The sequence below is a fragment of the Grus americana genome, chromosome 31 (assembly GCF_028858705.1).
Source record: "Grus americana isolate bGruAme1 chromosome 31, bGruAme1.mat, whole genome shotgun sequence".
NCBI lineage: Eukaryota > Metazoa > Chordata > Aves > Gruiformes > Gruidae > Grus > Grus americana.
The window spans coordinates 389,226-416,084 of record NC_072882.1 but is presented as its reverse complement, the minus strand read 5'-3'; the positions used below and the strand labels follow the sequence as shown (position 1 = coordinate 416,084).

Below are 26,859 nucleotides of genomic sequence, written 5' to 3'. Positions count from 1 at the left end.
GATTTCTAATAAAGGTCTGAAGGAGACGAGCGGCTCCCTGTGTACGGCGCGACCCAGGTCTGCCTACAGGCAGCACAGGCAGCTGGGGTGGGAAGAGGTTTATTTACAGGGGGGGCCGGGGGGAGTCACTGGAAGTCGTTAGCGTCGATATGAAGCGAGGGGATGTCGGTGGCGGTGAAGAGGGAGGTGACGGCGGGCAGGGCCGTGTCCTCGGGCTGCGGCAGGAACGGGTCACAGGGGTCCAGGAGCACGGCGCTGCCTGTGGGACGGGGAGAGGTCAGTGCCAAGGGGACCCCCCCCGTGTGCCCCCCAGCCCCGACACTCACTTTCCAGCCTGGGGCCCAGCCCCTCCAGCCCCCTGTCTATGGCCTCCAACATGTCGGGCATCAGCTCTGCCGCCTCCAGCGTCTCCAGCATCCCCGAGCCCGGCTCCAGCCCCTCCGCCAGCGACCGCAGGAGCTCCTGCATGTCCGGGCTCGCGGGTACCAGTTCCAGGTCCCTCAGCTCCGGTGGCAGCGTCCCCAGCCCCTCGGGGACCAGCACCGGCTCCACGGGCCCCAGCACCGGCTGCGGCATACCTGCGTCCCCGGCCGCTGGCTGCAGTGGCTCCGAGCCCCCTGGTCCCACCGGCTGCAGCTCCAGGTCCCTGGTCCCTGGCTGCAGCATTTCCGAGACCCCCGATCCCACCTGCGGCTGCTGTGATGGCTCCAGGCCATGCGGCCCCGGCTGCAGCATCCCCAAGCCCCCGGGCTGCAGCATCCCCGAGCCCCCAGGCTGCAGCATCTGCATTGTCCCCGAGCCCCCGGGCTGCAGCGGTGCCAGGCCACCCGGCTGCTGTGTCCCCAGGCCACTGGGCTGCAGCTGCAGCATCTCCAGGTTTTCCGTGGCAGCCACCAACTCCTCTTCTGTCTGCCACGACTCATTTGCCTGCCTGCAGGGAGAGATGGCGGGTCAGGGTCAAGGTCAGGGTACAGGAACACAAGGCTGCGGGCGAGAGGGTCCCCCTCCCCATGGGGCCACGGAGGGACCGAGGCGTTCCCCCGCCTCACCTGGAGGACACACGGATGAGACGCCGGTTCAGGTATTTCTTCTGCTCCGTCAGGTTCCCTGGGGACAGAGAGGAGAGGTCAGAGGGGGCGGCGGGTGCTTCCCCCGCACCGCGCCGTGCTGTGCCGTACCCTCCTGCCGCTGGCTGTAGTAGGGCCCGAAGGCCTCGTCGCGGGCGGTGTTGGGGTACAGGAACTGGAGGGGGTTCTCGGGGATGTTCTCCTCCACCAGCAGCTGGTAGTCGCGGATGATGTCAGGCAGCGCCAGGGACGCCAGCTCGGCCGCAGTGTAGGGAACCACTGCCCGGAACGCGGGGGGCCCTGCGGGGTGGGGGGCAGCCGGAGTCAGCACCCGGGGCAGGGCTGAGGCCGGGGTGAGGGGCTAGACCCCGGGGATGGGGGGGGGGGGGCACGCTCACCGGTCTCGGGGTGCTCCACCCAGGTGCAGGTGACTCCCCCCAGGATGCTCTCGCTGAACCGGATCAGGAACGTCCCCGTCCGCTTCCCCTTCAGCAGCTTCTTCTCTTGCTTCCGGCTCACGAAGCCCAAGATGAGCCTGGGGGAGCCCACCGTCAGCCCCCACGGCCCCCAGCCCCCCCCGGCCCCCTAGCCCCGCTCCTACCCATCCTTCCAGAGCTGCTTGAGGTGCTCCTGGAGCAGCCCCAGGATCCCGTCCAGCCAGGCCCAGAAGGAGAAGCCGGAGGCGCTGTCCTGCAGGAGAGGGCGGGTGAGCGGGGATGGGGGGGACGGGGCCATGGCGGGACGGGGGCACAGATGGACGGGGCCATGGACGGGCACCGCTCACCTTGGAGAACTTGGGCCAGGCCACGGTGCTCTCCGGAGATGGCTTCGAGCCTTGGAGGTGAGAGCAGGGTGAGGGGGCAGCACGGCCCCCGTCCTGGCCCTGGGGGGGGTCGGCGTGGAGGGGGGAACCTTGGGGCTGGCACCCGGCCTTACCGAAGAGCTTCTCGGCCAGCATGAGGAGGTGCTCCTTGTTCAGGCCCCGCTCCGCCACGCTCTCGAACTGCCAGCTCAGCACCTTGGCCAGCCGGGGCCAGGGTGCCGGGAGCGGCGAAGAGAAGAAATGTTGTTCCTGCGGAAAACGGGGTGAGCAGGGCCGGGGGCACACGGCAGGGGACCTGCTCCGGGGCAGGGGCCGGGGATGCGACAGAGACTAGGACGGGGCAGGGGCTGGGGACAGGAGAAGGGACAGGGCACGGGGGGAGGACCAGGGACGGAGGGATAGGACAGGACAGGGGTCCTGCTCGCCTTAGGGTTGCTGCTGAGCATGTTGAACCAGAGGATGGAGGCCCAGGCGCTGGAGAGCTGGTTGTTGTTGGAGATGATGACGAAGGGCAGCGTGGAGGTCTGCGGGGGGGGAGCAGGGGTCAGGCCGGCAGCCCCTCCGGCCCCCCCGAGCCCCCCCGGCCCCCAGCCCTCACCTCCAGCTCCAGCTCCAGCCCGCAGTAGGCGTACGCCAGCGTGAAGGTGATGAGGTGCAGCTCCTCCGTCACGGCCAGGGGACCCTGCGCGGAGGTGGCACCGTGGGCACCGCAGGCATCGTGGGGCACCGGCCGCCCCCATGGCCCCCAGCCCTGCACCCACCTCGCCGGTGCCTTTGCTGCCCTTGCCCGACCGGCTGTCCTTCTGCTCCTTCAGCGTCTGCGGGGCAGGAGAGAGTCAGCTGGGGCTGGGGGCCGGGGCTGGGCTGGGGTCCTCGCCCCACTCCCCCATCCCGCAGAGGACCCAGGGGTCCGGGCAGGGGTCCCTACAAGGTACTGGAAGTCGCAGACCAGCCCGTCCTGGGGACTGTCCCCTGCCAGGAGGGTTTTGCTGCTCGACGTCAGGATGTTGAACTTGCGAAACCTGCGGGGCAGAGAGAGGCAGCGGGTGGGGGGCCGGGACCCCCGGGGGGGCACAGCTCTGCCCGCTGCACCCGGCGCTCGCTCGGCTCTCACCCTTTTATCTTGGGGGGGTCCCTGCAAGAGACAACAGAGCATCAGCGGGGAGCGGGACCCTGGGACCCCCGTGGCCAGGCAGGGGGGCCCACCCCAGGGGTCCTGACCTGTCGATGTGGATCTTGGCCTCCATGCGGTGATTGCGGTCGTGGAGGCGGACGAGCAGGCGGGCGCGGGCCGAGAACTTGCTGGCCGTACGCAGCACCAGCGGGCGCTTGCAGGCGTTGGGCATGTTGGGCTGCTGCTCCACCACGAAGGCACTGGGGGCACCGGGAGAGTCAGGGCTGCCCCGGCCCCCCCGGGTCCCCCCCTGCACCGCCCCCACCTCTTCAGCAGGTAAGTGAGCAGCTCCTGCAGCCGCCGCTCCAGGAGGGGGGTCTCTGCCTTCAGCGGGTCCCTCTCGTAGGTCACCTTCCGCTGCAGGTCCCCCAGCGCCCGCAGCAGCTGCAGCAGCTGGAAGAGCCCCTGGCCCAGCTCCGTGAACCTGCGGGCACCGCGGGGCTCAGCGGGGGCCGGCCGCGGCCCCACCGTCCCCCTCCCATCCCGGCCCTACCAGGTCTCCAGCGGGCGCAGGCGGGTGTCGACGGGGGCCCCCAGGCACGCCTGCTGCTGCCGCTCCCGCCAGGCCTCCAGCTCCTGCAGCAGGAAGTCCCGCAGGGTCTCGCTGCGCCCCAGAAGCTGCTGTATCTGAGCCAGCACCTCCTGGGGAGAGACGCGTGCCTGAGTGGGGGGCATGGGGCGGCCATGGCCCCCCCCCCCGCCAGCCCAGCCCTGGCCCCCTCTTACCCATCGCTGCCGGTCCAGGATCTGCAGCTTGGCCTCGAGGGCTTGGACCTGCTGGGCGTACTGGGGGTCGCTGGTCCTGTCCTCACCTGCGGGCAAGGGGTAAGGAGGGGGTCGGGAGGGGCACGGCGGGGCGCAGGGCAGCGCTGTCCCATGTCTGCCCCCCGGGCAGGCAGGATCAGTCCTTACCCGGTAGGTAGTGCACCTTGTAGCAGAAGTCAAAGGCCTCCTGCAAGTCATCTAGGTGCCGGAAGGCACGTTCAGCCTCCTGGGGACAGAGCGGGGTGAGGGGCTGGGAAGCCCCTGGGGGCCTGGGGGGGTCTGGGGGGGGTCATTACCTGCAGGGCCACGTGGAACTCGGCCAGGCGCCGCTGGATCTGCTGCTCCCGGTCGCTCTCTGGGGGTGCGCTGGGCGCTGGGGTGGCCTTTCCCTGTGGAGACACGGGGTGTCGGGCAGCGGCTGGCAGAGCCCCGCGGGGCGAGGGGGGGCCCTCCCCTACCTGTGCCCCCGCCTGCCCCAGGCGCAGGATCCGCCGCTCCTCCTGCAGCAGGTTGGCCACCAGGTTAGCAAAATTCTCCGGGCACTCCTCGAACTCAGCCTGCGGAGGGGCTGGGGGGGTCAGCAGGGTACAGAGACCCCTGGTCCCCCCCTGCCCTGGCCCCCCACCGCCCACCTGGAGATCGCGGCAGGCCTTGCGCAGGTTGTGCTTCAGCATGAAGTCCTCGCCGCCCAGCCCTGGGCTGCCCAGGTGCTCGCCCAGCAGCGCCAGCAAGGAGTGGAAGAGCATCCGGGCATGGGAGGAGAGCGGCTCGGCCGCCTGGCGCCTGCGGTACCGCGGGCTCAGCACCGGCCCGGCACGCACCAGCCGCACGGCCCCCAGCCCCGGCCCCCGGCCCCCCCCGTTACCAGTTCTGGTTCTCGATCCAGGCGGCCAGGCACTGCCGCACCACCATGGGCAGCGCCGCCCCCGCGTACAGCTGGTGGACCTGCTCCAGGTAGGTGTTGGCCAAACTCTGCACCTCCTGCCACTGCGCCATGCTGGGGGGCGGGGGGCGTCAGGGCTGCCCCACCGACCCCCCGACCACAGCGGGACCGGAGGATACGAAACCAGCACCCGCATGCCCCGCCGGGCACCCCTGCGCCCCACGTACCTGCCGCAGCACGGTGGTCCCGAGGGTCCCTCTGCTCTGGCTCGGGCTGGGCCGCAGGAGCACGGCGGGCTGGCAGCCCCGTCCTGGGGTGCGAGGAGGGGGTCAGCAGGCAGAGGTGCCCGGGGGCCGCGCCGCCCCGAGCTGCAGGGGCTGGGGCACCCGCACACACGCACCCCCCCACCCGCAGCACCCCAGGCCCCCTCCCCAGACTGGTTCCCCCCGTGCCCCTGCAGGCACCTCCCAGACAGGTCCTCTGCACCCCAAGCGTCCCCCCCGTAGGGATCCTGGGGGGGAGGGGGCGCCCCTAAACACCCCCCACCCCAGGGGGACCCCCCCGAGGGACCCCCCCGAGGGCGATCCCTGCCTGCCCCAACCGGGAAGCCCTGTCTGCGCCCACCCCCGGCCCCAGCCCCGGCAGGGCTCCCCGGCCCCGAAGCGGCGCCCTGCAGACAGGAGCCCCGGGACCCCCAGGATCCCCCCGGGACCCCCCCGGGACCCCCCCGACCCCGGCACCGCGCTCCCACCTCCGCGCCCTGGGTGGCTCCCGGCTCCCGGGGGGAGGAAGGGGCGGAGGCCACGCCCCCTACCCGGTCTGCGCGGCGATTGGCGGAGCGCGGCAGCGAGGCCACGCCTCTCGGGGCGGGAGCCGCGGGTTCCAGCGGAGTTGCCCACTTCCCCGAAATGACGTCAGGGGGCGGGGCCAGAGGGGGCGGGGCCAGAGGGGAACCGCGGCAAGGGGATGGCGGGGGGGGCCGGGGCCGGGGCCGGGGACAGGGACAGCCCGCGGGGCCCGGAGCACGGCACGGCACGGCACGCTGCCGGGGCTGGGGCCGGCTGCCACCACGTGGCTCGGACAAGGTCTCCCCGCGGGGCCAAGGTCCCCGTGCCCCAGGGCAGGGCGGCCCCGCATCGACCCGTCACCGGCCCCCCCCCCCCGGGCAGGGACACGGACACGGACACGGACCGGGACACGGAGCCAGCTGCCGCGTGGGGCCTTTATTCAGACGATGAGGACGGGGCCGCTGTGGGCGGTGGGGGCCGGCTGGGGGTCCCCGGCCGAGGTGAAGTAGCTGATGAGTGCCCGCACCCCTGCCTTCACCCCCGGCTGCAGCCCCAGCTGCAGCCCCAGGGCCACCGGGCCACCGGCGCCGGCGGTGAGGGCGGCCAGGCCGGCGTAGCCCAGGTCCTCGGCGACCTCCAGGGCCCGCGTGGAGGCCACGGCCTCGCAGCCCTGGAAGGCGTAGTAGAGGCTGGTGCCCAGGTTGTAGAAGGTGCTGACGCCCGGCACCCACTCCAGCACCCCGTGGGCCTCCCGCTCCCCCGGCGGGTTGCAGGCATCCTCATCCTCCCGCCGGCGCCGGGACTGGTGCCGGGCGACGCGGCGGCACGCAGGCAGCCAGGCACGAGCCCTGGCCCCCGGGAGCGCCTGGACCTCCTCGGCCACGGGCCCTGAGACCGGCACCCCAGGTGGGGTGGGGTGGGTGCCGGCCGCAGGGCCCCGGAGCCGGGCGGGCGCCAAGCAGGGCTGGGCTGGGGCAGAGCCCCCCGGCTGCACCAGGTTGAGGAGGAGGAAGGACAGAGCCTCGGGGGCCGGGGCGCCCCGCAGCCCCGCCAGACCCCGGAGCAGCGCCGCTGCCGTGGGGGGACCCAGCTCCCGTGACAGTGCCAGCACCTCCGCCTCGGCCTGGGCCGCGCAGGCAGCCCCGCTCAGCGCCAGGGCCAGGGCGGCGCGGGCCAGGGCCCGGGGCGGCGGCGGGAGCTGGGCGAAGCCAGGCAGGGCCTCGGGGCGCAGGTCCTGGCACGAGACCCCGCGCCCCGGCAGGGCCTGCGGCGGGATGCGCTCCGCCAGCTGCCCCAGCAGCACCCGCACCGCGGCCTGGTCATCGGCACCCGGCACGGGGGGGACGGCAGAGAGGGCGCTGCCCCCCAGGCCAAGGAGCAGGAGGAAGAGCAGAACCTGGGGCATGGCGGCAGCTCCAGGACAGCCTGTGGAAGCGGAAGAAGGGGCAGAGCCCTGTCAGCCCCCTGCGGCCGCAGCTCCCCGCGGCCCCCCCAGCACCCCGGCTCACCCGCTTGCCGACGCTGCCGTCCCCTGCCCCGTCCTGGCGCTGGGGCTGCCGCCCCTGCGGCCCCTTTATAGCCGCTGCTATCGGGTGTTGCGACACCCAGGGCCTGGCCCCGGCCCAGGGACAGGGCAGGTCCCGGGGGGGAACGGGCAGCTCGCAGCCCCAGGGACCCCGCAGCCCCACACCAGGCAAGGCCGAGAGCTGCAGTGGTTTATTTGGTCTCTTTACAGATTTAAAAGGTGTTAGGGGAAGAAACACAACAAAAAAAACAGCTGAGGGAAAAGAGGGAGTTTGGGGTAAAAACAGGGAAACGGAGACACTGGGTCAGACACAGGGGAAGGACAGGGCGGAGAGCTGCCGCCTGCGCTCGCAGCACCTTTAAAAACAGCTTTAAAACCTGCAGAAAACCCAGAAAACAACCCAGGGCCTGGGTAAGGGGGGGCCCCCTCAACCTTCCTCTTCCTCCTCCTCAACACGGCGGACGCGCTTCCGCCTCCCCAGGGGCTGCGGGTCCTCGTCCTCGTCCTCCTCCTCAGAGCGGGGGGCTGTGGGGGCCGGCTCTGCGCCTGTGGGTAGAGAGAGCAGGGAGGGGGCTGAGCGCCCCCGGCCAGGGGGTGCAGGGAGGGGGGGTACGCCCCTGCCCCCCCCATCTCCCCAGCACCAGGGATGCAGCAAAGGGGCCGGGTCCGGCGCGACCCAGCAGCATCCTGTGCCCAGCTCCCGGTGACACCCAGAGCCCCCGCAGCCCCCCAGGAGAGAGGGGAGGGGCTGAACCCACCGGAGCTGCCATTGTCATCCTCCTCCTCCTCCTCCTCACTGTCGAGCTCTCGACGTCTCTTGGTGCCCGGCTGCACGGGGCTGGGGCCGGGGACAGGCTCCTCGCTGCAGCGGTGAGGACAGGGGTTGGCATCGCTCAGCCCCGCACCAGGAGTACCCCAGTTGGGGAGGGGACCCCTCAACCCCCCCGGAGTGGGGGGGGGGACACCCAGCTGCGGGGCTGGTGCACGGGAGCCCGTTCTAACCTCTCCGAGTCCGATCCCAGCCCTGCTGCTGGCAGCTCTGCTGACGGGCACAAGAAGAGGGGCTGACGGCCGGCCCCACGACTGGGGGACCCTAGCCCGCCTCCTGCACCCCCAGCCCAGCCTCTCACCTGGAACCGAGTCCTGGGGGCACCTGGGGGGCTCCGGTGGCACCTGGGAGGACCCCGGGGGGTCGGGGCCGTGGTGGGCGATGGAGGCGGCCAAGCGGCGGAGCTGCTGCGGGGTGAGGGCGGCCGGGATGCGCCAGAAGGATTCCTGGGCGGAGAGGGGAGACGCTGCAGGGCCGCGCCGGGAGCGAGAGAACGGGGACAGGGATGGGGACGGGGACCTCACCTGCTCGTTGGCGGGGGGCCGGAGCCCCAGCTGCCGTAGCAGGGTGCGGAAGCGCCGGTCTTCCATGGCATCCTCGTTCTCCTCTGAGAGCGGCACCAGCGGCACCGGGTGGGACACGCCTGGGTCGAGAGCACCGTCAGCCCGGCCCCAGCCCCGGCCTCCACCCTGGTCCCAGCCTCCCCCGTCTGCTCACCGTCCTCCTCGCGGTCCCCGGCCGTCCTCCTCAGGCAGTTCTCCAGCCACCGCAGGGGCCCGGCCAGGCCTGGGGACAGGGGAGGGTGAGGCAGGGTACGGCCCCACGGCCAAGCCCGACTGGGGGGCTTGGAGCCTCTCGCCCACCTTCCTGATGCAGATGATGTGCCAGGCCCTGCCCGGCCCCTTCCTCAGGCACCCAGTGCTCCTCCATGGGGCCTTCCTCCGCATCATCCTCCTCCTCTTCCTCCTCCTCCTCCGAGCTGTCGCCGTCCTCTGCCGAGCTGTCCTGGGCCAGCGGTGCCGGGGCGCCTGCCGCACCCTGCGGGGACGAGCGGTGTGTGGGTGCCCACGATGGGGCACCACATGCCGGGCACAGCCCGAGCCCCCCCTAGACCCCCCCAGACCCCCGTACCAGCCCAGGGCCCCGGCTCTTCCTCCGGCGCTTCTTGTACAGCTCCTTGCGCTCCGACACCAGCCCCAGCCCCAGCAGCTTCTCCACCACACGGGCCCGCGACCGCCGCGCCGTCAGGTGCTTCATGATGTTCCCCAGGACGTCTGGGGGGGGGTGTGTGTGTGTGTTAGGGTGGGGGGGCTATGGGGGGCCACCCCCCCAGCCCATCCCAGCCCCGCTCACCCTCCGAGCCCTGGAACTCCTCGAAGAGCCGCGTCAGCTCCTCCTCCTGCTCCTGCGTCCACAGCACGAGGCAGGTGCCCTTCCTGGGGGATGGGGCACGGCCATCGGTCCCTGCCCCCGAGTGAGGCGGCTGCCTGCCCGCCCTGGGGGTCCCAGGGGGGTCCCCAACCCACCTCTCCCGTGGGAAGTCCTTGGCGCTGCCGGCCAGCCCCAGCCGCACCAGCTGCTTCACCACCTGCCTCCGCGTCCGCCCGGGTGCCGGGAGATGAGCCAGGATGGCGGCGATGACGTCCTCGCCTGCGGGAGGGGGAGGCTGCAGGGAGGGAGCCCCCGCTGCCCCCGGGGGTCCCGCTGCCCCCCGCCCCAGGGAGCCCCCGGTACCTTCCACCTCCTTGTACTTCCAGTACAGCTCCCGCAGCTCCTGCTCCTCCTGGGGGGTCCAGGGGGGGACCCGGCTCCTGCCAGCCCTGCGCAGAGGGGAGGGGAGGTGAGGGGAGGCAAGGGGAGGGCAGCAGCCCCCTCCCCAGCCCCACTCACCCCTCTCCCTGGCACAGGGATCCGTAGCCCTCGGTCATCTCCCGGACGGCCGCCGGGCTCTTCCAGAAGAGCAGCTCCACGAAGGCTTTCTTGTTGGTGGCCGCCAGCGCAAAGAACTTGCCCAGGATGAACTTGGCCAACGCCACCAGCTCCTGCGGGCAGAGGGAGGGTGAGCGGGGCTGCAAGACGCCAGGGCAGGACCCCTCCCCGGGGGCGTGGGGGGCTCGGGGGACCCCGGCTGACCTGGTGCGCACCGGCGGCGGGGTCGTTGAGGAGGCGGTGGAAGAGGGAGAAGAGGGAGAGCTGGAAGAGCAGAGCCTCCATGTGCAGGTCGCGGGCCAGGCGGTGCAGCAGGCGAGCGGCGCAGTGGTTGGTGCGGGGGCTGTTGCGGGCGTACCCCCGCAGCAGCAGCACGAGCGCCCGGACCACGGGGGCGCAGGCGAACCTGCCCCGGCAGCCCCGGTGAGCGGGGCCGCCCCGGCGAGCGGTGCCACCCCGGACCTCCCCCACCGCCATCCCCTCTCACCGTTTCAGGTAGTCGAGGAAATTGAACTCCTTCTCTGACACCTGCACGGTCTCTTCCTCCTCTTCCTCATCCTCCTCTTCCTCTGCTTCCTCGGCCTCGGGGGGCGCGGGCCCTGCGCATGGGATGGTGTTGAGCGCCTGGAGGACCCCGGCCCAGAGCGCGCCGCCCCCGGTGCCACCGGCCAGGGACTCACGGGGCAGGGGAGCGAAGAGGATCTCCCGCAGCAGCCGGGCCTCCTCGGGCGGCCCCGCGTCGGGGGGTCCGAACACGTCCCCTTCGGGCCAGACGTCCCTGGGGAGAGGGGGACAGGCTGGCACCGTGTTCCCGTGCCCCTGCGTGGGTGCGGGATGGGAGCTGTGGTGCCGGTACCTAGCAGAGCGCAGCAGCTGCAGGGCCTGGGGCGCCTGGGCATCCCGCAGGCACCCCTGGATCCGCAGCAGAGCCTCGGCACGCTGCTCCTCCACCGGCGTCTCCGAGGCGGCGTCGAAGGGCACCACGTCCTCGGGGAGGGGCAGCTCACCCTGGGGCAGGACACCGTCACCCTGCGCCCAAGACACCCCGTGCCCTCCGTGGGGCCGGATCCTTCCCCCTACCTGCAGGCAGGCCTGGAGCTGCGGGGCCAATCCTGCCCACAGCTCCTCCAGCGCCGCGGCACTGGGTGGTGGTGGGGCGAGGGCTGCAGGCGCCCGCGGCTTCTTCCTCCTCCACACACGCTTGCTCTGGGGGGGGGGGGGGGGGCGAGGATGGGGTCAGCAGGGGCCGCCCGACCTCCTAGGGACCCCCCCCGGCAGGGGAGCCGCATCCCACCTGCACCACGAGGCCGGCACGGCTGCGGCAGAAGCGCTCCAGCATGCGGAGGAAGAGATGGGCCGTCTCCACCAGGTCCCGCAAGAAGCTGCGCGGCTGCTTGGTCTCGTCGAACTTGCGGAAGAGGGCGAGGAAGAGCTCCCGGTACTCCATCAGGTAGAAGATGTTGCCTGGGGAGGAGAGGGTCAGCTGGAGACAGGGGGGGCTCTAGGGTCAGACCCCCCCAGGGACAGCGGGTGGGACAGACGGACTCACTCTTGATGACCTGGCTGCTGTCCCGCACCGCCTGCTCGGGGGACCGGTCCATCTCCTGCACCGTCCGCAGCAGCTCCTGGTACGCCTTCAGGGCCAGGTGCATCCTGGGGACCGGCAGCGTCAGGGCAGGTCCCGCACCAGGGGGGTCCCAGGCTCCGGGGCGGGGGGGGGGGTGCATGGTGTGTGCCCCAGTCCCCACCTGCGTGCCCAGGTCGCCGCCTCCTTCTTGTCCATCAGCGCCATTTCGTAGTAGTTGGTGAGGTTCTGCTCGATGAAGTGGAAGGCGCGGACGCCCACCGTCTCCGACACCAGCTCGGGGCGGAAGCCCCGGCAGCGGTTGAAGGCCATGAAGAAGGCGGTGGCCCACAGGTAGTAGGTCTCGTCGTGCTGCTGAGCCTTCTCCCGCACCAGCTGGTCCTGGGGGCGGCAGGGGGGGGCTCAGTGGGGGTCCGGCAGCCTGGAGAGGGGGTCGCAACCCCCCCCGGCCCCTCACCTTGACCAGCAGCATCAGGCGGTTGTAGCAGCCCTCCAGGAAGTCCTGGCAGAAGCGGCGCAGGAAGAGCCGGACGTTGCGGGCGGAGCGGCGGGGGGGCTCGGACTCCGGGGCAGCCTGGCGCCGCCGCGGCACCCGCCGCATCTCCTTGCCCAGATCGTGGCTGTAGCTCTTCAGCTGCAGGGAAAACGAGCACGGAGCAGCTGGACTCGTGCCCCCGTGTCGTCCCTGTGCCCCCCCCATCCCCATCCCCACGCTCACGTTGTGCAGCCCTTTGTGAAAGACGACGTCCCGGTCCCCGATCGCCTTCAGGCCCTGCAGGACGTAGGAGCCGCCGAAGCGGGAGTGCCTGGGGCAGGGGGACACAGGCTGAGCGGTGCTGGCCCTGCCACGGGGGTCCCGGCCCTGCCACGGGGGTCCCCCCACTCCTCACCTGGACGGGCGCTGCAGCGCTCGGGCCCTTCTCTCCGCCAGCTCCCGCTGCCGCAGGGTCTCCAGCTCCCGCGTGTCCTCCCCGTGCTCGGCAGCCGCCTGCCCCTGCCCCAGCGCCGCCAGCTCCTCCGGGCTCTATGGGCAGTGCTATCAGCACTGCAGGGGGGGTCCCGGGATGGGGGTCCTGGCCCCACCGCCCCCCACCCCAACTCACCTGGTCACGGAACATGAGGGAGATGATCTCCAGGACATGCAGGGCCCATTGCTGCTCCGCCTGGGCGCTGGCCAGGAACTTGAGCAGGTCATCCATGCCGCTGATGTGCAGCGCCCACAGCACCCGGTCATGCACGCTGGCATCACCGTCCACGCCCTGAGGGGGACGGTGTGCGAGGGGCTCAGTGGGCAGAGCGAGGGGGTCCCCAGGGAGCCACCACAGCCCCAGACCTGCTGGGTACCCAGGGAAGGGCCCTGTCCCGGTACCTGCTCCTCCGTGGGGTCGGGGGGGACATGTAGCACATTGCGCACCAGCAGCAAGATCCTCTCGATCAGCAGCGTGTCCTCCTCCTGCCGCTGCTCCCAGTCCTGGGGCGACGGGGCCATGAGGGCTCCCCATGACACCCATGGGGACCCCAGCCCCGCTCGGCAGGGACGGACCCCGCAGTCCCCGGGAGCCGTGCAGGGAGTCGGCACTCACCAGCTGCAGCAGGTCGTAGAGCTTCTCGCTGAGCACCCCAAAAACTTTCTCACTGGCAAAAGCCTGCAGAAACCCCTGCGTGAGCGAGGGGGGCACAGGCAGAGCCCCCCGCCCAGGGGCCATGCCAGGGGCCCCTCCCCGGGCAGACTCACCTCTTTGTAGGCCTGGAGATAGGACAGGACCTGGAGAAAGTGGTGCCGGGAGGTGGCATCCGACGGCACTTTGCCGAAGCAGAGCAGAGCCGGCTGCGTCAGGTTCACCATCAGCCTGCGAGCGGGCAGGGTGGGGGTGCGTGGGACCGTCGCTCTGCAGGGAGCCCCCGCGGGGCCACCCCCAGCCCCAACCCTGCCTCCCGGTACCTGACGACGGCATCGAAGAGCACCGACTCCTGCGGGTACTGGACCAGGATGGGCAGGAGATCGTTCTGCAGGATCTGAGCCGCCCCCAGCTGCTGCCGGACATCCCGGGTCTCGTCCTCATGGCGCAGGTACCGGATCAGGTCCTTGACGCTCTCTGGGGGGGGAACACACGGGCCCGTGAGCCCCCGCTGCCCCCAGCCCCCGCTGCCCCCCACCGCCCCACCTACCCAGGCAGTCGGGCTCCCGGTGGTAGACGTCCCCTTCCAGGTAGCCCAGGGCACTGCAGGTGGCCAGCAGCTCGCAGTTCATCATGTACCAGTCCATGCAGCGCTGCGGCGCGCTGGGGACCGGGAGCCTTCTGCGAGACGGCCGTCAGTGCCGCCGCCGCCGCCGCCGCCGCCGCCGCCGCCGGGTGCCCCCCCCCCGCCCCGTTCTGGGATCCCCCCGGTACCGGGACACCGGTCAGATTCAGGCGCCCCCCACCCCTTCCCGGGGCACCAGCCGGCCCCGATGCCGTGGTTCCCGGGGTCGGGACACCAGCGGGGATTCCCCTTCCCGGGGCACCAGCCGCCTTCCCACCCCCCCCAATACCGGAGCGTCGGCCGGTCCCGTTCCCCCGGTCCCCATCCCGCCCCGCTCCCCCCGGTCCCCATCCCGCCCCGGTTCTGCCCCGGTTCCCCCCCGGCCCGGCCCGGCCCGGCCCCCCGCTCACCACCTGCCCCGTCTCCGCCGCCGTCGCGGCAGCGCGCGGGGCCCGGCGCGGGGGCGGTGTTACACAACCGCCCCAGTTCCCGCGGGGAGAGGCCCCGCCCCGCCCGCGGGCTTCAAGCGGTAACTCCCACCGAGCGGACGCGGTGGGCCCACGCTCCCCCTCTTCCGCCGCCCACCACGGGCATGGACCGGCGGCGCGGTACCCTGCAGCTCCCTCCCCTCGGGTACGGCACTTGCGCCGCCCCGCTGCAACCCACCGTAGTGTCGCGGGGACACCCCCCGCCAAGGATCGCCCCGCGGTGAGGGAGTGCGTAGCTACGGCATTGCCCTTTTAAGTGCGGGGGCCGGCTGGCGCGCAGCCCCCTCCCCCGGGGCGGGGCCTCCCCTGCGGGCGCGGGAACGGGCGGCTCCTCCCGTCAGCCCCCGCGCGACGCCGGTCCCGGTTCCCCCGGTGTCCCGTCCCCCCCCCCCCCCACCGCCGGTCCCGGCCACGGCCGCGAGCGGTTACCAAAATAAAAGAGCAGGTTTAATTCACCGAACACAGAACTCCCGCCGCAGCGGGGCGGGGCGGCCCCGGCCCGGTACGATCGGCCCCGGCCAGGCCGGATCCCGGCTCCCGGCAGCGGGGCCCCGCCGCCGCCCGCCGCGCCGCACACACACGCACCACACGCAACCGCGGCGGCCCCGTCACAGCAAAGCAGCGGGCGGGCGCGGGAGCCCGGGCCGGGCCTACAGGCCCTGCGTCTTCAGCTCCAGCGGCTCGGCCGGCGGCTCGGGCGGCAGCTCGGCGGCGGTGGCGACGGCGACGGCGGCGACGGCGGCAGCGGTGGCGGCGGGGGGCTCTCCCTTGAGGGCGGCCAGGCGCTCGGCCAGGCTGCGCGGCCGCGGGCACAGCGCGAACTCGTACAGCACCGCGCCCAGCGCCGCGCCCAGCAGCGGGCCCGCCCAGTACACCTGCGGGGGGGCGGCGTGGGCACCGGCACCGGCACCCCCGGGCGGCGGGGCACCCCCGCTCCCCACCCCTTGGGGGCCCGGCCACGGGGCACCCACCTCCCGGCGCGGGGTGGGGGGGGTGTGAGGGAGGGGCGGCCACGTCCCCCCCGAGGTGTTGGGGGGCAGCACGGCGGGGGGGGGGGGGGGGGCTCGTTGCACCCCGTCTGCGCAGCCCCGGGCACCCCGGGGTGCTGCTGTCACCGGGGTGGCTCCGGCGGCCGCCCCCCCTCGGCGGGGACACCGCGGCTGGGGCAGGACCGGGACAAGCGGGGAGGGAGCGGGAGGGCCTGGGGTGGGATGGGGGGTCCCCCCGCCCCACTTACCCAGTGGTTGGTGAAGTTGCGGGTGATGACGGCGGGGGCGAAGGAGCGTGCGGGGTTCATGCCGGCGCCCGTGTAGTGGATCTGCGGGGAGGACGGGGCGGTGGGGGGGAGGACGGGGCCGTGGGGTGCCGGCTGACTGCCCCCGTGGCCCCGGGTCCCCCCCCCCGCCAGCCCCCAGGGTCACGGCAGGGGGGGTCCCCGTGGCCGCCCTTACCCCGAAGAGGTGGCCGAGGGCGAGGGAGAAGCCGACGGGCAGCGCTGCCGAGTCCGGGCGCCCGTCGTGGCGGTCGTCGAAGCTGGCCAAGACGCAGAGGACGAACTGGGCGGTCAGGAGCAGCTCCACCACCGTGCCCTGGCCCGGGCCCACGCCGGGGTGCAGCTGTGTGGGGAGGGGGCTCAGCACCCCGCCTGCCCCCGGCTGGCAGCCAGCACCCCACGAGCTGGTCCCTCGTTCCCCAGGCACCCCAAACCCCCCCCGCTGCCCTGGCTCTGTGTGTGTCCCCCCTCCGTGTCCCAAGCACCTCCTGGTCCCAATTCCCCACCGACCCCCCCATCATCCCCAGCCCCACCGTACCCCAAACCCCTGCTCACCCCCAAACCCCTCCCAGACCCTCAGCCCCCATTACTGCCCCACGTCACCCCAACGCCTCAAGCACCTCCTGACCCCCCCCCCCCCTTGCTCCCCCTCAGCACCCCAAACCCCCAAGCATCTCTGAACCCCCTCATCCTCCATTACAGCCCCACGGTACCCCAACCCCTCAAGCGCCCCCAAACCTCCCCCACCCCCCCACCCCACTCACCGCACTGAGGCCGAGGGTGCCGCGGACGGGGGCCGGCGTCACGCCGTAGAGCACGCCGGCCCCGGCCAGGGCGCCCAGCAGCTGGGCCAGGAGGTAGCCCAGGGCTCGGGGCAGGGAGAGCTGCGAGGCCAGCAGGAAGGCCAAGGTGATGGCCGGGTTGATGTGGCCCCCGCTGACGTGGCCCAGCACCTGCACCAGGGTGGCCTGGGCCAGCCCAAAGGCCAGGGCGGCCCCCAGGACGCTGGGGGGGCCCGGGGCCCAGCGCAGGGAAGCCCCCAGCCCCAGCAGGGCGTAGAGGAGGCTGCCCAGGAACTCGGCCAGGACGGCCCTCCAGAAGGAGGACGAGCGCAGCTCCCGCATGGCCTGGCCCCGCTGCCCTCCACGGCCCCGCTCCCCTCCCCGGGGGCCGCTGGCGCCCACCTTTATAAGCCCCCCCCGGGCCGGCCCCGGGGGTGGGATCCCACCACCGCCACCCCCCCCCACCGTTAACCGCTTCGCTGCCCGGGGCAGGGGACGGATGACGTGTGGCGAGGGACCCCCCCCCCCTCCCGGGGCAGCCCTGCACCCCCGGGACAGCGGGGACCCCCCCAGAGTTGCGCCCCCCCCCCCGTCCCCAGGGCTGCCTCCTTGCCTCGGGGGGGGGGGGCTCTGACCCATAGGTGCCCTCTGTGGGGTTTGGGGGACACCACCGTGCTTGGGGGCCGGGGGCAGTGCTGAGACACACACACCCCACCCATGTTTTGGGGGGCACTTTGGGGGGGGACCCTGCTGGGAGCCAGCCTCTCCCAGCCCCACACGGGGGGGGGACACTAGGTGCCCCCCCCCCCGTACCACCCCTGCTGGGGGCCGCGGGGGCTCCCCCCGCCCCAGCCCTGTTGTCTGCGGGAGGGTTATTCAGCCTGGCTTAGCGGGCGCTAATTCCCCAGCCGGGGGGATTAGGGCCAGGCCCGGCCATTGGCGCCCGCCGAAATCTGCCGGGGCTGCAGAGGCCGCGACAAAGGGCTTTGCTGCGCTCAGCACCACGGCACGGGACGGGGCGGACGGGGGGTCCCGGCCCCCACCCTCACCGCGGGACCGCTGGGAGGGGGCACCTGCCTGGGGGAGCCAGGGGGGGCACGGCCCCGAGGGGGGCACGGGGGAGGACCCCGGTGTCGGGATGCCCCTGTGCCCCGAGGGTGCAGGATGGGGGTCCTGCGGCCACCGAGCCCCCCCCATCCCTCACAGCAACACTGCACCCAGCTCCGACCCAAAGCCACCTTTAATCCTCCCGGGGCGGTCGTGGGGGGCTGGAGCCATCAGTGCACGGCCCCCCCAGCCCCCCCCATCCTGCCAGGGGGGCACTGTGCCCTGGATGCCCCAAGGAGGGTTGGGGGGGGACCCGGTGCCCCCTGCCGCAGGCTGGGTTGGAGCAGGGGGCCAGGGCGGCTCAGGCTGTGCCCTGGCCCTGCTCAGCCGGGGTGGCCGGGGGGCCGCGGGCAGATGGCGAGGAGGGGGCCGGGCTGGTGGTCTCCACCAGTGCCACGTCCCGGCAGGACAGGCAGGCACCCAGCTTCTCCCGGGAGGCGCCGGGGGCGAAGACGAACTCGTAGGAGAGCCCGGCCAGCACCGCGCCCAGCACCGGCCCCAGCCAGTACACCTGGGGTGGGGGGGGGACATGGCATCAGGGGTGCCCTGGGGACAGGGGGATGCGGGGACGGGGGCTGCTGGGCACTGCCCCGGGGATGGGGGGGACCCCACACCGGCAACGGGGACTGACTGGAGGAACCTGCCCTGGGCAGGAGGAGCTGTGGGGGGGATCACATGTTGGGGATGGGGGGCACCGGGGGGGGCCTGTCTCAAGGATAGGGACTTGAGGGGACCCATCCCTGTGATGGAGGGACCAGGAGGACCCAATCGGGGGATGCAGCCAAGGGTGACCTGTCCCCAGGGGCACCGGGGGACTCAGCCAAATGAAGGGAAGAGCCAGGGCCCCCTGTCCTGGGGTGGAGAAGGGACCGGGGGGTCCCACACCACAGCTGGGGGCACCCATCCCCACACTGGGGTCCCGGGGCGGGGGGGGGGGCAGGGGTGCCACCAACTCACCCAGTGGTCGTCCCAGATGCCAGTGACGATGGCCGGTCCCATCGAGCGCACCGGGTTCATGCTGCCTCCTGAGAACGGCCCCTGCGGGAGAGAGGGGTCAGGGCTGGCCGGGGAGGGGGCCGGCAGCCCCGGGGTGGGGGCAGGCAGGGGTCCTTACCGCAGCCAGGGCGCCGGCAGCCACGGCACTGCCCAGGGCCAATCCGCCCTGGGGGGTCGCCCGGTCGGCGGCGGCGAAGGCGGCCAGCGCCAGCTGGAAGGTGGCGAAGGTCTCCCAGGCCAGGGCCTGCCCCGCCGTCCCTGCCGCGCTCACCTGCCACGACGGCCTGGCCTCAGCGCCCCGCCACCGGGACAGGGCCGGGGCTGGGGCTGGGGCCACTCACCCTGGTGACGAGGCTGGCGTCGTCCGGCAGCGCCAGGCGGGCAGCGGTGGAGGCCAGCACCGCCCCGGCACACTGGGCCAGGAGCCCGGCGGCCCCATGCAGGGCACCCAGCTTGCGGGTGCAGAGCAGGGCCAGGGTGAGCGCCGGGTTGGCCTGGGGTGCCCCGAGGGTGCAGGCCAGCGCCCCGGCCACCAGCCCCCCGGCCAGCGCCGGCGCCACGGGCCCAGGGGCCGCCGAGGCACCCAGTACCACCCCCACGAAGATGAATGTCGCCGATGCCTCCGCCAGCACCCCCCGCCAGAAGCACCCGCTCCGCAGCTCCTGGGGGCATGGGGTGGCTGGGTGTCACCGGGTGCCATGGCAACAGAGCGCCTTGGTGATGGGGTGTTGTGGCAATGGGGGACCTCAGTGACGGGGTGCCATGGCAACAGGATGCCTCAGTGACCGGGTACCATGGTGATGGAGGCATCTTGGCAATGGGGCGCCTTGACAACAGGGTCACCATGGCAACTGGAGCACTATGGCAATGGGGGCACCATGGCAATGGAGATGGGTGCCATGGCTACAGGCTGTCACCGAGGTGGGGGCAGGCACCACAATAGGGCTGGGGGCCACGGGGGGGGGGGCACACAGGGACCCCTGTGCTGGGGCTACGGACTGGGGTGCTGGGTCTGGGTGCTGATACAACAGACTGGGGGGTCCCCATGAATTAGGGGGCTGCTCACCCACCCCTCTGGCAGGGAGAGACCCCAGGACCCCAAGGTCACGGCTCCAGGGGCGAGTGGGGGGCCGAGGGTGCAGGGGCTGGGGCAGCGCAGCTCGCAGGGCCTTACCTCCCCGATGGCCATGGCGCAGCTGCGGGGCCGAGGCAAGTGCGGAGGATGCCCAGGGCGGGGGCACCTCCCCCCCCAGCCTGGCCACCCCCCCAGCACCGCCACCCCCCAGGTGTGGGGAGGGAACCCCCCACGCTTGGCACAAGGCACCCCCGGGGTGCAGGAGGGGGCTGGGGAATGGGGCAGCGCCCTGGGGGGCTGCGGGGGTCCCGGCTCACAGCATCTCTGGGTGTCATGGCAACAAGCTGGGACACTTTGGGGTGTTGCCAGGACGACCGGCACTCCATCCCCGGGTGAGAGATGAAAGGCAGGGATGAAAGGCTGCGGGGAGCAGGGGGGGAAGGTGCCTGCAGCGGTGGGGAGGGCACCCCCGCAGCCAGCCCTGCTCACCCCCCCAGTGCCGAGAGCCGGGGCCGTCCCTGCTGTGCCAGTCGCCGGGGTGGGGGGGGCAGCAGGAGAGGTCCGCGGCAGGGGTGCCCCTCGGCCCCGTGGCCCTGCCAGCTCAGCATCCCGGCCCGCACGTGGGGTGAGTCAGCGGGGCCGGTGCCGAAGGGCCTGGTCAGCACGGGGCACGCGGCCGCCCGGCCCTGCTGACGCCCTGCAAAGAGCCAGAACAATCCGCGCCGCGCGCTGCCACAAAGGGGCCAGGCCGGCACCGCGGGGACGCACGGCCCCACGGCCCCACGGTGCCTGCTGGGGGGCAGGCGGGGGCTGAGTGAGGCCGCAGCGGCTCCCCCTGCCCCACGCTCCCAGGGGCACCCCCAGCCCCGGCCCAGCGCCCCGGCCCAGGTCCGTGCCAGGCTGGGGGCTGCTAGGCCGGGACCCCCCGTCCTTCTCCTGACAGGGCCCCGGGGGTGCTGCAACCCCCCCAGGCCCCCCGGCTCCCCCGTTCCTGCCCCCCCCCCCCGACACCGCGGTGGTAGGGGGGGGAACGACAAGAGGCGCCAAGATGGCGGCGCCCTGCCCGCCTCAGCCGCGGGGCGGAGCCAGCCGGAGTCACGCGGTGGGGGAAGGCGGTGCCAAGATGGCTGCCCCGCCCGACGGGCAGGCTGGTGGAGGCGGGCGGGGTGGGGCGGGCACGTGACCAGGAACTCCAAAATGGCCGCGCCCATAGTGCGGGAGGGGCGGGGCGACCGCCCCGCCGAGGGGTAATGGCGGCGGGGGCGGGGCTTGGCGGCCTTAAAGGATCCGCGCTTAAAGGGGCCGCGCGTTACGGGCTGGGGGGGCTCCGGTCGCCACCGGCCCCGCGGTACTGAGGCCCCTGGGGCCGTTGCGGGGCGGCCCGTCCGCGGGCACTGCCACCCCCGGGGCGGGGGGGCCTGTGTCCGGCCCCCCGGGTGCAGCCCCCCCGCTCACGGCACCGTCGCTCCGCGCTGCCCCGGGGTCCCGGGCGTTTGTGGGCCGAGCTGCAGCGGGGCGCAGGCTCCGGCATGGCGGGCGGGCCCGGCAGGGGGGCCGGGGGATCCACCGGTGTATGTGTCGTCCCCCCCCCGTCCCCCCCCAGCCGGCCTGGCCGGGGCACCGGGGCGACGCCTCGGCTGGGGGCAACGTCCGGCCGGGACACGGGTGGGGGGGGGTCCCCTCCCTGCGGCGGGGCGAGGGGCAGCACCGGGGGTGGGGGGTGGGGGTGTCACCGGGCCCGCCAGACCACGGGGGTGTGTGTGTGTGTGTGTGTGTGTGGGGGGGTGCGTCCCCCTCCGGCCGCCCCACAGCCCGGGGCTCGGTGCCCCACGCGGGGCTCCCCACGGGCGGGCGGCGGGGCCGTTCCCGGCGTTAGGACCCGGCCCGCGCGGTGCCAGCGCGGATTCCAGGCTGGCTCCCGGGCGTGACGTCAGGCGCGGGCCCGCCTGGCTCGCGGCCCGCCCCGGCCCCTCGCGCTCGGGAAAATGCTGCTCTCGGTGCAGCCGCGCTCCGGCCTGCCCGCCTTCGCCTACAACAAGAGCAGCAAGAAGGTAGGGGGGCCCCGCACGGCCCCCCCCCGCCCCCCGCGGCACCCCCCCGCCCCCGCCCCAATCCCGCCGGGCCCGGCCCTCGGCTGTGGCGGAGCCCCGGGAGCCCCGGCCTGGGGCAGCCCCGCCGCGGGGGGGAGCGCTGGGGTGGGCGGGGGGGACCCGCCGTGGCGGACCCCGGCCCCTCCGCAGGGGTTGGCCGGGAGGGCGGGGGGGGGGGGGGGGCACAGGCGTGGCGGGGCCGGGTTTCTCTTCCCCCCCCCCCCCCCGCAGCTCCGGGCCCGTCCGTCAGCTGGGGGGGGGCTGGCCCAGGTCCCGGGGGGAGCAGGGAGCGATACGGGGGGAGGACAGCGGGGTCCGCACCGGGCCTGGGGGCTGGGGGGGGAGCAGGGGGACACCTGGGACCAGCCCCCGCCGGGGTCAGGGCGGGACACCCAGGGGAGCCCCGGCCTGGACGGGAGGGGGGGGCTGCCAGCCCACCCGCCCCGTGCCTCAGTTTCCCTCGCGGGGGGGCTGTGATCACCCCACACAGGCGTTGGCCCCACACGCAGCACAGACCCCCGGGGCGGGGGGGGGGGGGTGTCAGCCCAGCCAAGGTGAGGGGCTACTTGGCCCCACGTGGGGTGGGACGGCCCCCAGACACCTGTCCACTCTTGCACACGCGTGTGCAAACACGCACATCTGCTCTGCATGAGCGTGGACTTCTGCGCCCAGCCGTGCTCCTGCCACGGGGTACCGGCCCTGCAGGGCCCGGGCAGGATTTTGCACGCGTGCTCCCCCCACGCACACGGATGAGCCCCAGGACATGCTTGCACATGTGTGGGGGGCACTGCACACGCACACACACGTGAACCGTGCCCGCTTGTATGCAGGGTGCAGACCCACACGTGTGTGCATCCCCCCACATGCGTGTGCACCTCCACACGTGTGTGCACGGCCATGTTCACTTGTGCTGGGATGTCCCTGGGGGTGTCTGTGGGTCCCGGCCAGGGGACCCCACGCGGGTGGGCGACCCCCAGCCCAATCCCTGCAGAGCGAGGGGGGGCCATGGAGGGGGTCACCCCCACCCCAGCACCCCCCAGCCGGGACCCGGGGACGGACACCCCGAACTGCAGCAGAGCCTGACTGGGGGCCGGGGGGGACGCGGGGACATGGGGCCATCCCGGAGATGGGGGACAACGGGATGTGTGCCTGGGGGGGGACACGAGCACCCGACGAGGGGACGGGGACCGGGGGGGGCCGGGGTGCGGGGGCGGCCGCGGGCGATTCATTTTTTCACGTTGACATCAGGCCCGGAGGTTTCTCAGCCGGCGCCGCCTCCGGCCGCTGGCCCAGGGGCCCCGGAGATGGGCGCTGGCTCTGGGGCTGTGCGGGACCGGGGGTCCTGCGGCCGGGGGGGGGCCGGGATGGGCAGGATCCGTCCCTGGGCCCCGCCGAGGGCTGTGGCCGTGTCCCACGGGGGGCTGGGATCTGGCAGAGCTGTGGCAAAGCTGCAGCGGGTGCTGACCCCAGCCCCCCCAGCAGCCCTATGTGCCGCCGGCGCAGCCGCTGGGCCCCCCCAGCCCCAGCCCCGCCGGGGGGGCCACGGACCAGCTCAGCAAGACCAACCTCTACATCCGGGGGCTGCACCCCGGCACCACGGACCAGGACCTCGTCAAGCTCTGCCAGCCGTGAGTGGGGCTGGGACCCCCCCCCCCCCAGGGGCTGGAGTCCCCGCTGCCCGCGGCCCAGGGCCCCCCCACGGCAGGGCTGGGGGGTCCCGCCAGGCACTGACCCTCTCTCTCCCCCCCCAGCTACGGGAAGATCGTCTCCACCAAAGCCATCCTGGATAAGACGACCAACAAGTGCAAAGGTTGGGGGGGGGCTGCAGGGCCGAGGTGGGGGGCTGTGGGCTCTGGGGGCCCTTCTCACCCCCAGCCCCCCCCCCCCAGGCTATGGCTTCGTCGACTTCGACAGCCCCACGGCGGCCCAGAAGGCCGTGACGGCGCTCAAGGCCAGCGGGGTGCAGGCGCAGATGGCCAAGGTACAGCACGGCCCCCTGGGCCCCCCAACACCCAGAGCCCCCCCCCCCCCCCCCCCCGGGACTCCCGGCAGACACTGAGGGGCCTGGCTGCCCCCCTGACCCCCCCACAGCAACAGGAGCAGGACCCCACCAACCTCTACATCTCGAACCTGCCGCTGGGGGTGGACGAGCAGGAGCTGGAGGCGCTGCTGAAGCCCTTCGGGCAGGTGGTCTCAACCCGCATCCTGCGGGACCCCCACGGGGCCAGCCGCGGCGTGGGCTTCGCACGGTACGGGGAGGGGGGGGCCGGGGGGGGCTCTGCTGTGGGCTGGGGGGTGCCTGGGGCAACGCGTGGGGCTGGGGGGGTGCCCAGGAGGACGGGGGGGTGCTTGGGGCTGCACAGAGCTCGGGGGGCTGCATGGGTTTGGGGGCAGCCGGGAGGGCCCTGTGTGCGGCCCCCCCCCCCCAGCCCTGCTCCCCCCAGGATGGAGTCCACGGAGAAGTGCGAGGCCGTCATCACCCACTTCAACGGGAAGTACATCAAGATGCCCCCGGGGGTGCCAGGTGGGCTGGGGGGGGTCCTGGGGGGCCGGGGGGGGGGGGGGGGGGCTGGGGGCTGGCTGATGGCGCTGATGGCCCCTCCCTGCAGCCCCCCCGGACCCGCTGCTCTGCAAGTTCGCAGACGGGGGGCAGAAGAAGCGGCAGAGCCAGGGCAAGTTCGTGCCCAACGGGAGAGCCTGGGCCCGGGACGGCGACGCGGTGAGAGGGGGCCGGGGGGGCGGAGGGGGGGGGCAGACCCCCAGGCTGCCGGAGGGGCTGCCGGGCAGCGCTGACCCTTCCCCCCCCCTCCCAGGGCACTGTGACCTTGGCCTATGACCCCGCGACAGCGCTGCAGAACGGGTGGGTGCCCCAGGGCCCCCCAGGCCCAGGCGGGGCGGGGGCTGCCGGCCGCGTCCCCCCACCCCTGACACCCCCCCCCCCGCAGGTTCTACCCGGCGCCCTACGGCCTGGCCCCCAGCCGGATGATCGCCCCCACGGCCCTGGCCCCCTACCTGCCCTCCCCCGTCTCCTCCTACCAGGTACGGGGGGGGGGGGGTGGGGTGGGGTGGGGGTCCTGGGGAGGGGGGTGTCCCCACGGGGGGGCGGGGGGCTCGGGGGAGCCCCCACCCGCCCCCACCCGCCGCTGCCGCAGGTCCACGGCCCGGCCTGGATGCACCAGTCCTACCTCGTGCAGCCCACGGTGAGCACGGCGAGCCCCGCCCCCACTGCCCCGCCCCGCCCGCACCCCGGGCCCTGCCCCCCATTGCAGCCCCACCACGCCCATTTCGGACAGGCCCCGCCCACTGTCGGTATGGCTCCTCCCACCGCTGCCATAGCCCCGCCCACTGCGGCCCCGCCCTGCCGCGCACCTGGGTGTCCCTGGGCCCTGGCCCACGCGTGTACCCACCCCCCCCACCCCCCCCCGTGTCCCCCGGCCACAGAAGCCCTCGTCCCTGCGCAGCCCCTCCCTCTGCCCCCTCCCCAGGTCCCTGCAGCCCCACGGGCCCAGTGTCCCCATGCCCCCCCCCCCCCCCCCCGGCCCTGGTCCCCGTGTCCCACGTGCACACACCCCACACCCCCCCCCCCCGTGTCCCCCGACCCTGCGTGTCCCCGGGCTGACGGAGCCGTGCAGGGTGCGGTGCTGGCTCCCGCTGTGGACCACGCCGTCCCCCTCCAGCCCTCCGTGGTGGCCCCCCTGGCCCAGCAGCTCGGCCACCTCTCGCTGGGCAGCGCCGGCACGGTAAGACCCCCCCCCACCCCCCCCAATCCCCTCTGACCCCCGGCCCCCCCGACCCCTCCACCCCACTGATGCCGCCGCTCTCCCCAGTACGTGCCTGCTGCCGCCGCCGTCCCCGGAGCCTTCATCCCGCCGTACCCGCCGATGCCGCCCACCCTCCCGCTGGAAGTGAGTGCTGGGGGGGGGGGGGTCGGGGGGAGCCTGGGGGGCGCAGGGGATTCGGGGCCCAGGCTCCGCTAACGCCTCCCCGCAGGACGGCAGCGCTGCCCCGAGCCACGGCCCCATCGAGTCACCGTCCGAGCCCGGCGCCTTCCCCTACCCCTACCCCAAGTAGCGGCGGGGGGGGCCGGCCCGAGGGACCCCGTACCTGCCGGCTGCCGGGAGGGGCTGTGCCGGGACCCCCGCCTGGCGCTGCCCCCCCACCCCACAACCGCCGCCACCTCGGGAAGGACCCGTGCCCCAGCCGGGGGTCCCTGAGCCCAGGGCGCGGGGGGGGGGGGGGCCCTGTGCAGGGGGTCCCGCTGCTCCCACGGCATCTCGCTGCCCCCTCCCCGGCCGGGCAGCCCCCACACCCCGCCCCGGCGGGCTTTTTTTTTTCCTCCCGCATTTTCTAAAAAACTAAAAAAGAAAAAAAAAAAAAGGGGGGGGGGGAGGGAGGAAAAGACGACAAACGCCGCCCCGGGGGGGGCCGGGGGTCCCCGGCTGCCCCCCTCGTGCTTCCAGGGCCCGCGGCCCCGCCAGCCCCCCCCCCCCCAGCCGCGGTGCCCCCCGTGCCTTCTGCTGCCCGGTCCAGCCGGTGCCCCCGGCTCGGGGACTGGACCCCCCCTTCCCCCCCCCCCCGGGGTCCAGTCTCTGGGCACCAGCTTCCCCGCAGGGCCGGGGGTGCTGCCCGCCCCCCCCCCCGCAGCCATTCCTGCCCCCGTGGGTGCGGCCGGGGCTCTGCATGCTGCCCCTGCCCTGGCCCGGGGGGGGGGGGGGGCGGGGGGGGCAGGACAAGTGCAATAAACACACACACCACCCCCCCCCGCCCCCCCCCCCCACGGGCGCCCCGAGGGTCAACCAGGCACTTTAGAGTCCCCGCACCCAGGGGTGCTGCAGCCCCGGCCCCTGCGCTGCTCCCCCCTCCCCCACCCGCCCCCCCCGCAGCGACAATCAGGGGGTCCCACGGGGGCGGCTCTTGCAACCAAAGATTGAGGGAGTCGCAGGGTGGGGGGGTTGTGGGGGGGCCGAGCTGCTCTGGTCCCCCCGGCTTTGCGACCCCCATGCCGTGGGTCTGTCCGTCCGTCTGTCTCTCCCCGTGGTTGGGGGGGGCAGGGGCAGCCCCCCCACTTGCTTCCAGCTCTGCGGCCAGCTGTGCCCCCCCCCCCCCCGCCAGCTCTGCCCAGGGCCTCCCGGTTCTTCCAGCCCCCCCCCCCCCAGCGCAGCGGAGTCCCCAGCTCCCCCCCAGGGCCCCCCGGTGGTCCCCCCCCAGGGGCCGAGGGTCCCCCCGGGTCAGCGGGGACCCCCATCCCCCCCGCCACACATCTACCTCACCCCACAGCTCGGTGCGTGCTCAGCCCAGGCCTGGGGGGGGCAGGGGGCTGCGGCCCTTCGCCCCCCCACCTGGGGTGACACCACCCCCCCCGGTTTCCAGCCATCACCCACCTCTCCCGTTGCTGCTACTGCCCAGCCCCCCCCGGGCATGGCCCCTTTGGTCGGG

General features: G+C 73.8%; 6 protein-coding genes across 14 annotated transcripts; 1 reads left to right on the top strand and 5 right to left on the bottom strand.

Moving 5' to 3' along the window:
* Positions 1-83: 83 nt before the first annotated feature.
* STAT2 (signal transducer and activator of transcription 2) lies at positions 84-5,514 on the bottom strand. Its single transcript, XM_054807275.1, has 24 exons — positions 5,464-5,514; positions 4,940-5,022; positions 4,695-4,826; positions 4,462-4,612; positions 4,288-4,386; positions 4,126-4,218; positions 3,977-4,055; positions 3,791-3,876; positions 3,558-3,706; positions 3,330-3,488; positions 3,112-3,264; positions 3,005-3,025; positions 2,819-2,912; positions 2,652-2,708; positions 2,489-2,572; positions 2,316-2,414; positions 2,004-2,139; positions 1,852-1,901; positions 1,669-1,757; positions 1,466-1,602; positions 1,179-1,367; positions 1,050-1,107; positions 327-931; positions 84-259 (listed from the first exon to the last, which is right to left on the bottom strand). Exons 3-24 carry the CDS (start codon positions 4,823-4,825, stop codon positions 126-128), a joined length of 2,853 nt encoding a protein of 950 aa, XP_054663250.1. The 5' UTR covers position 4,826; positions 4,940-5,022; positions 5,464-5,514; the 3' UTR covers positions 84-125.
* A 406-nt stretch (positions 5,515-5,920) lies between these two features.
* APOF (apolipoprotein F) lies at positions 5,921-7,168 on the bottom strand (the record flags this gene model as incomplete). Its single annotated transcript, XM_054807251.1, has 2 exons — positions 5,921-6,925; positions 7,009-7,168. Coding segments are annotated over 2 exons (1,146 nt in total), but the record flags the coding sequence as incomplete, so codon positions are not given.
* Positions 7,169-7,199: 31 nt separating this feature from the next.
* Positions 7,200-14,338, bottom strand: TIMELESS (timeless circadian regulator). Of its 6 annotated transcripts, none has more exons than XM_054807317.1 (30): positions 14,023-14,152; positions 13,538-13,668; positions 13,311-13,464; positions 13,104-13,218; positions 12,952-13,014; positions 12,738-12,839; positions 12,472-12,627; positions 12,259-12,392; positions 12,087-12,174; positions 11,826-12,002; positions 11,532-11,749; positions 11,333-11,436; positions 11,078-11,247; positions 10,864-10,989; positions 10,640-10,791; positions 10,464-10,561; positions 10,271-10,382; positions 9,988-10,189; positions 9,745-9,896; positions 9,589-9,674; positions 9,381-9,504; positions 9,208-9,290; positions 8,986-9,128; positions 8,718-8,892; positions 8,572-8,640; positions 8,379-8,497; positions 8,156-8,300; positions 8,028-8,067; positions 7,784-7,887; positions 7,200-7,571 (listed from the first exon to the last, which is right to left on the bottom strand). In XM_054807317.1, exons 2-30 carry the CDS (start codon positions 13,632-13,634, stop codon positions 7,453-7,455), a joined length of 3,627 nt encoding a protein of 1,208 aa, XP_054663292.1. In that variant the 5' UTR covers positions 13,635-13,668; positions 14,023-14,152; the 3' UTR covers positions 7,200-7,452. The 6 variants fall into 6 exon arrangements, with proteins under 6 accessions (XP_054663292.1, XP_054663293.1, XP_054663295.1 ...); XM_054807318.1 differs by having other exon boundaries at positions 13,538-13,665; positions 14,023-14,082; XM_054807320.1 differs by having other exon boundaries at positions 8,028-8,064; positions 13,538-13,665; positions 14,023-14,081.
* A 209-nt stretch (positions 14,339-14,547) lies between these two features.
* LOC129198207 (lens fiber major intrinsic protein) lies at positions 14,548-16,644 on the bottom strand. Its single transcript, XM_054807360.1, has 4 exons — positions 16,138-16,644; positions 15,552-15,716; positions 15,338-15,418; positions 14,548-14,975 (listed from the first exon to the last, which is right to left on the bottom strand). The coding sequence occupies exons 1-4, from the start codon at positions 16,495-16,497 to the stop codon at positions 14,751-14,753; spliced, it is 831 nt and encodes a 276-aa protein (XP_054663335.1). The 5' UTR covers positions 16,498-16,644; the 3' UTR covers positions 14,548-14,750.
* Positions 16,645-16,779: 135 nt separating this feature from the next.
* On the bottom strand, positions 16,780-20,892 carry LOC129198208 (aquaporin-4-like). Its single transcript, XM_054807361.1, has 5 exons — positions 19,433-20,892; positions 18,600-18,920; positions 18,377-18,529; positions 18,220-18,300; positions 16,780-17,773 (listed from the first exon to the last, which is right to left on the bottom strand). The coding sequence occupies exons 1-5, from the start codon at positions 19,445-19,447 to the stop codon at positions 17,564-17,566; spliced, it is 780 nt and encodes a 259-aa protein (XP_054663336.1). The 5' UTR covers positions 19,448-20,892; the 3' UTR covers positions 16,780-17,563.
* A 203-nt stretch (positions 20,893-21,095) lies between these two features.
* On the top strand, positions 21,096-26,050 carry RBMS2 (RNA binding motif single stranded interacting protein 2). 4 transcript variants are annotated; one of them, XM_054807346.1, is made up of 13 exons: positions 21,099-21,384; positions 22,903-23,051; positions 23,175-23,233; positions 23,313-23,404; positions 23,515-23,672; positions 23,868-23,947; positions 24,033-24,142; positions 24,237-24,283; positions 24,369-24,462; positions 24,576-24,623; positions 25,056-25,163; positions 25,251-25,328; positions 25,414-25,633. In XM_054807346.1, exons 1-13 carry the CDS (start codon positions 21,319-21,321, stop codon positions 25,492-25,494), a joined length of 1,170 nt encoding a protein of 389 aa, XP_054663321.1. In that variant the 5' UTR covers positions 21,099-21,318; the 3' UTR covers positions 25,495-25,633. The 4 variants fall into 4 exon arrangements, with proteins under 4 accessions (XP_054663318.1, XP_054663319.1, XP_054663322.1 ...); XM_054807343.1 differs by lacking the exon at positions 24,237-24,283 and having other exon boundaries at positions 21,096-21,384; positions 25,414-26,050; XM_054807347.1 differs by lacking the exon at positions 24,576-24,623 and having other exon boundaries at positions 21,098-21,384.
* The last annotated feature ends 809 nt before the right edge of the window (positions 26,051-26,859 follow it).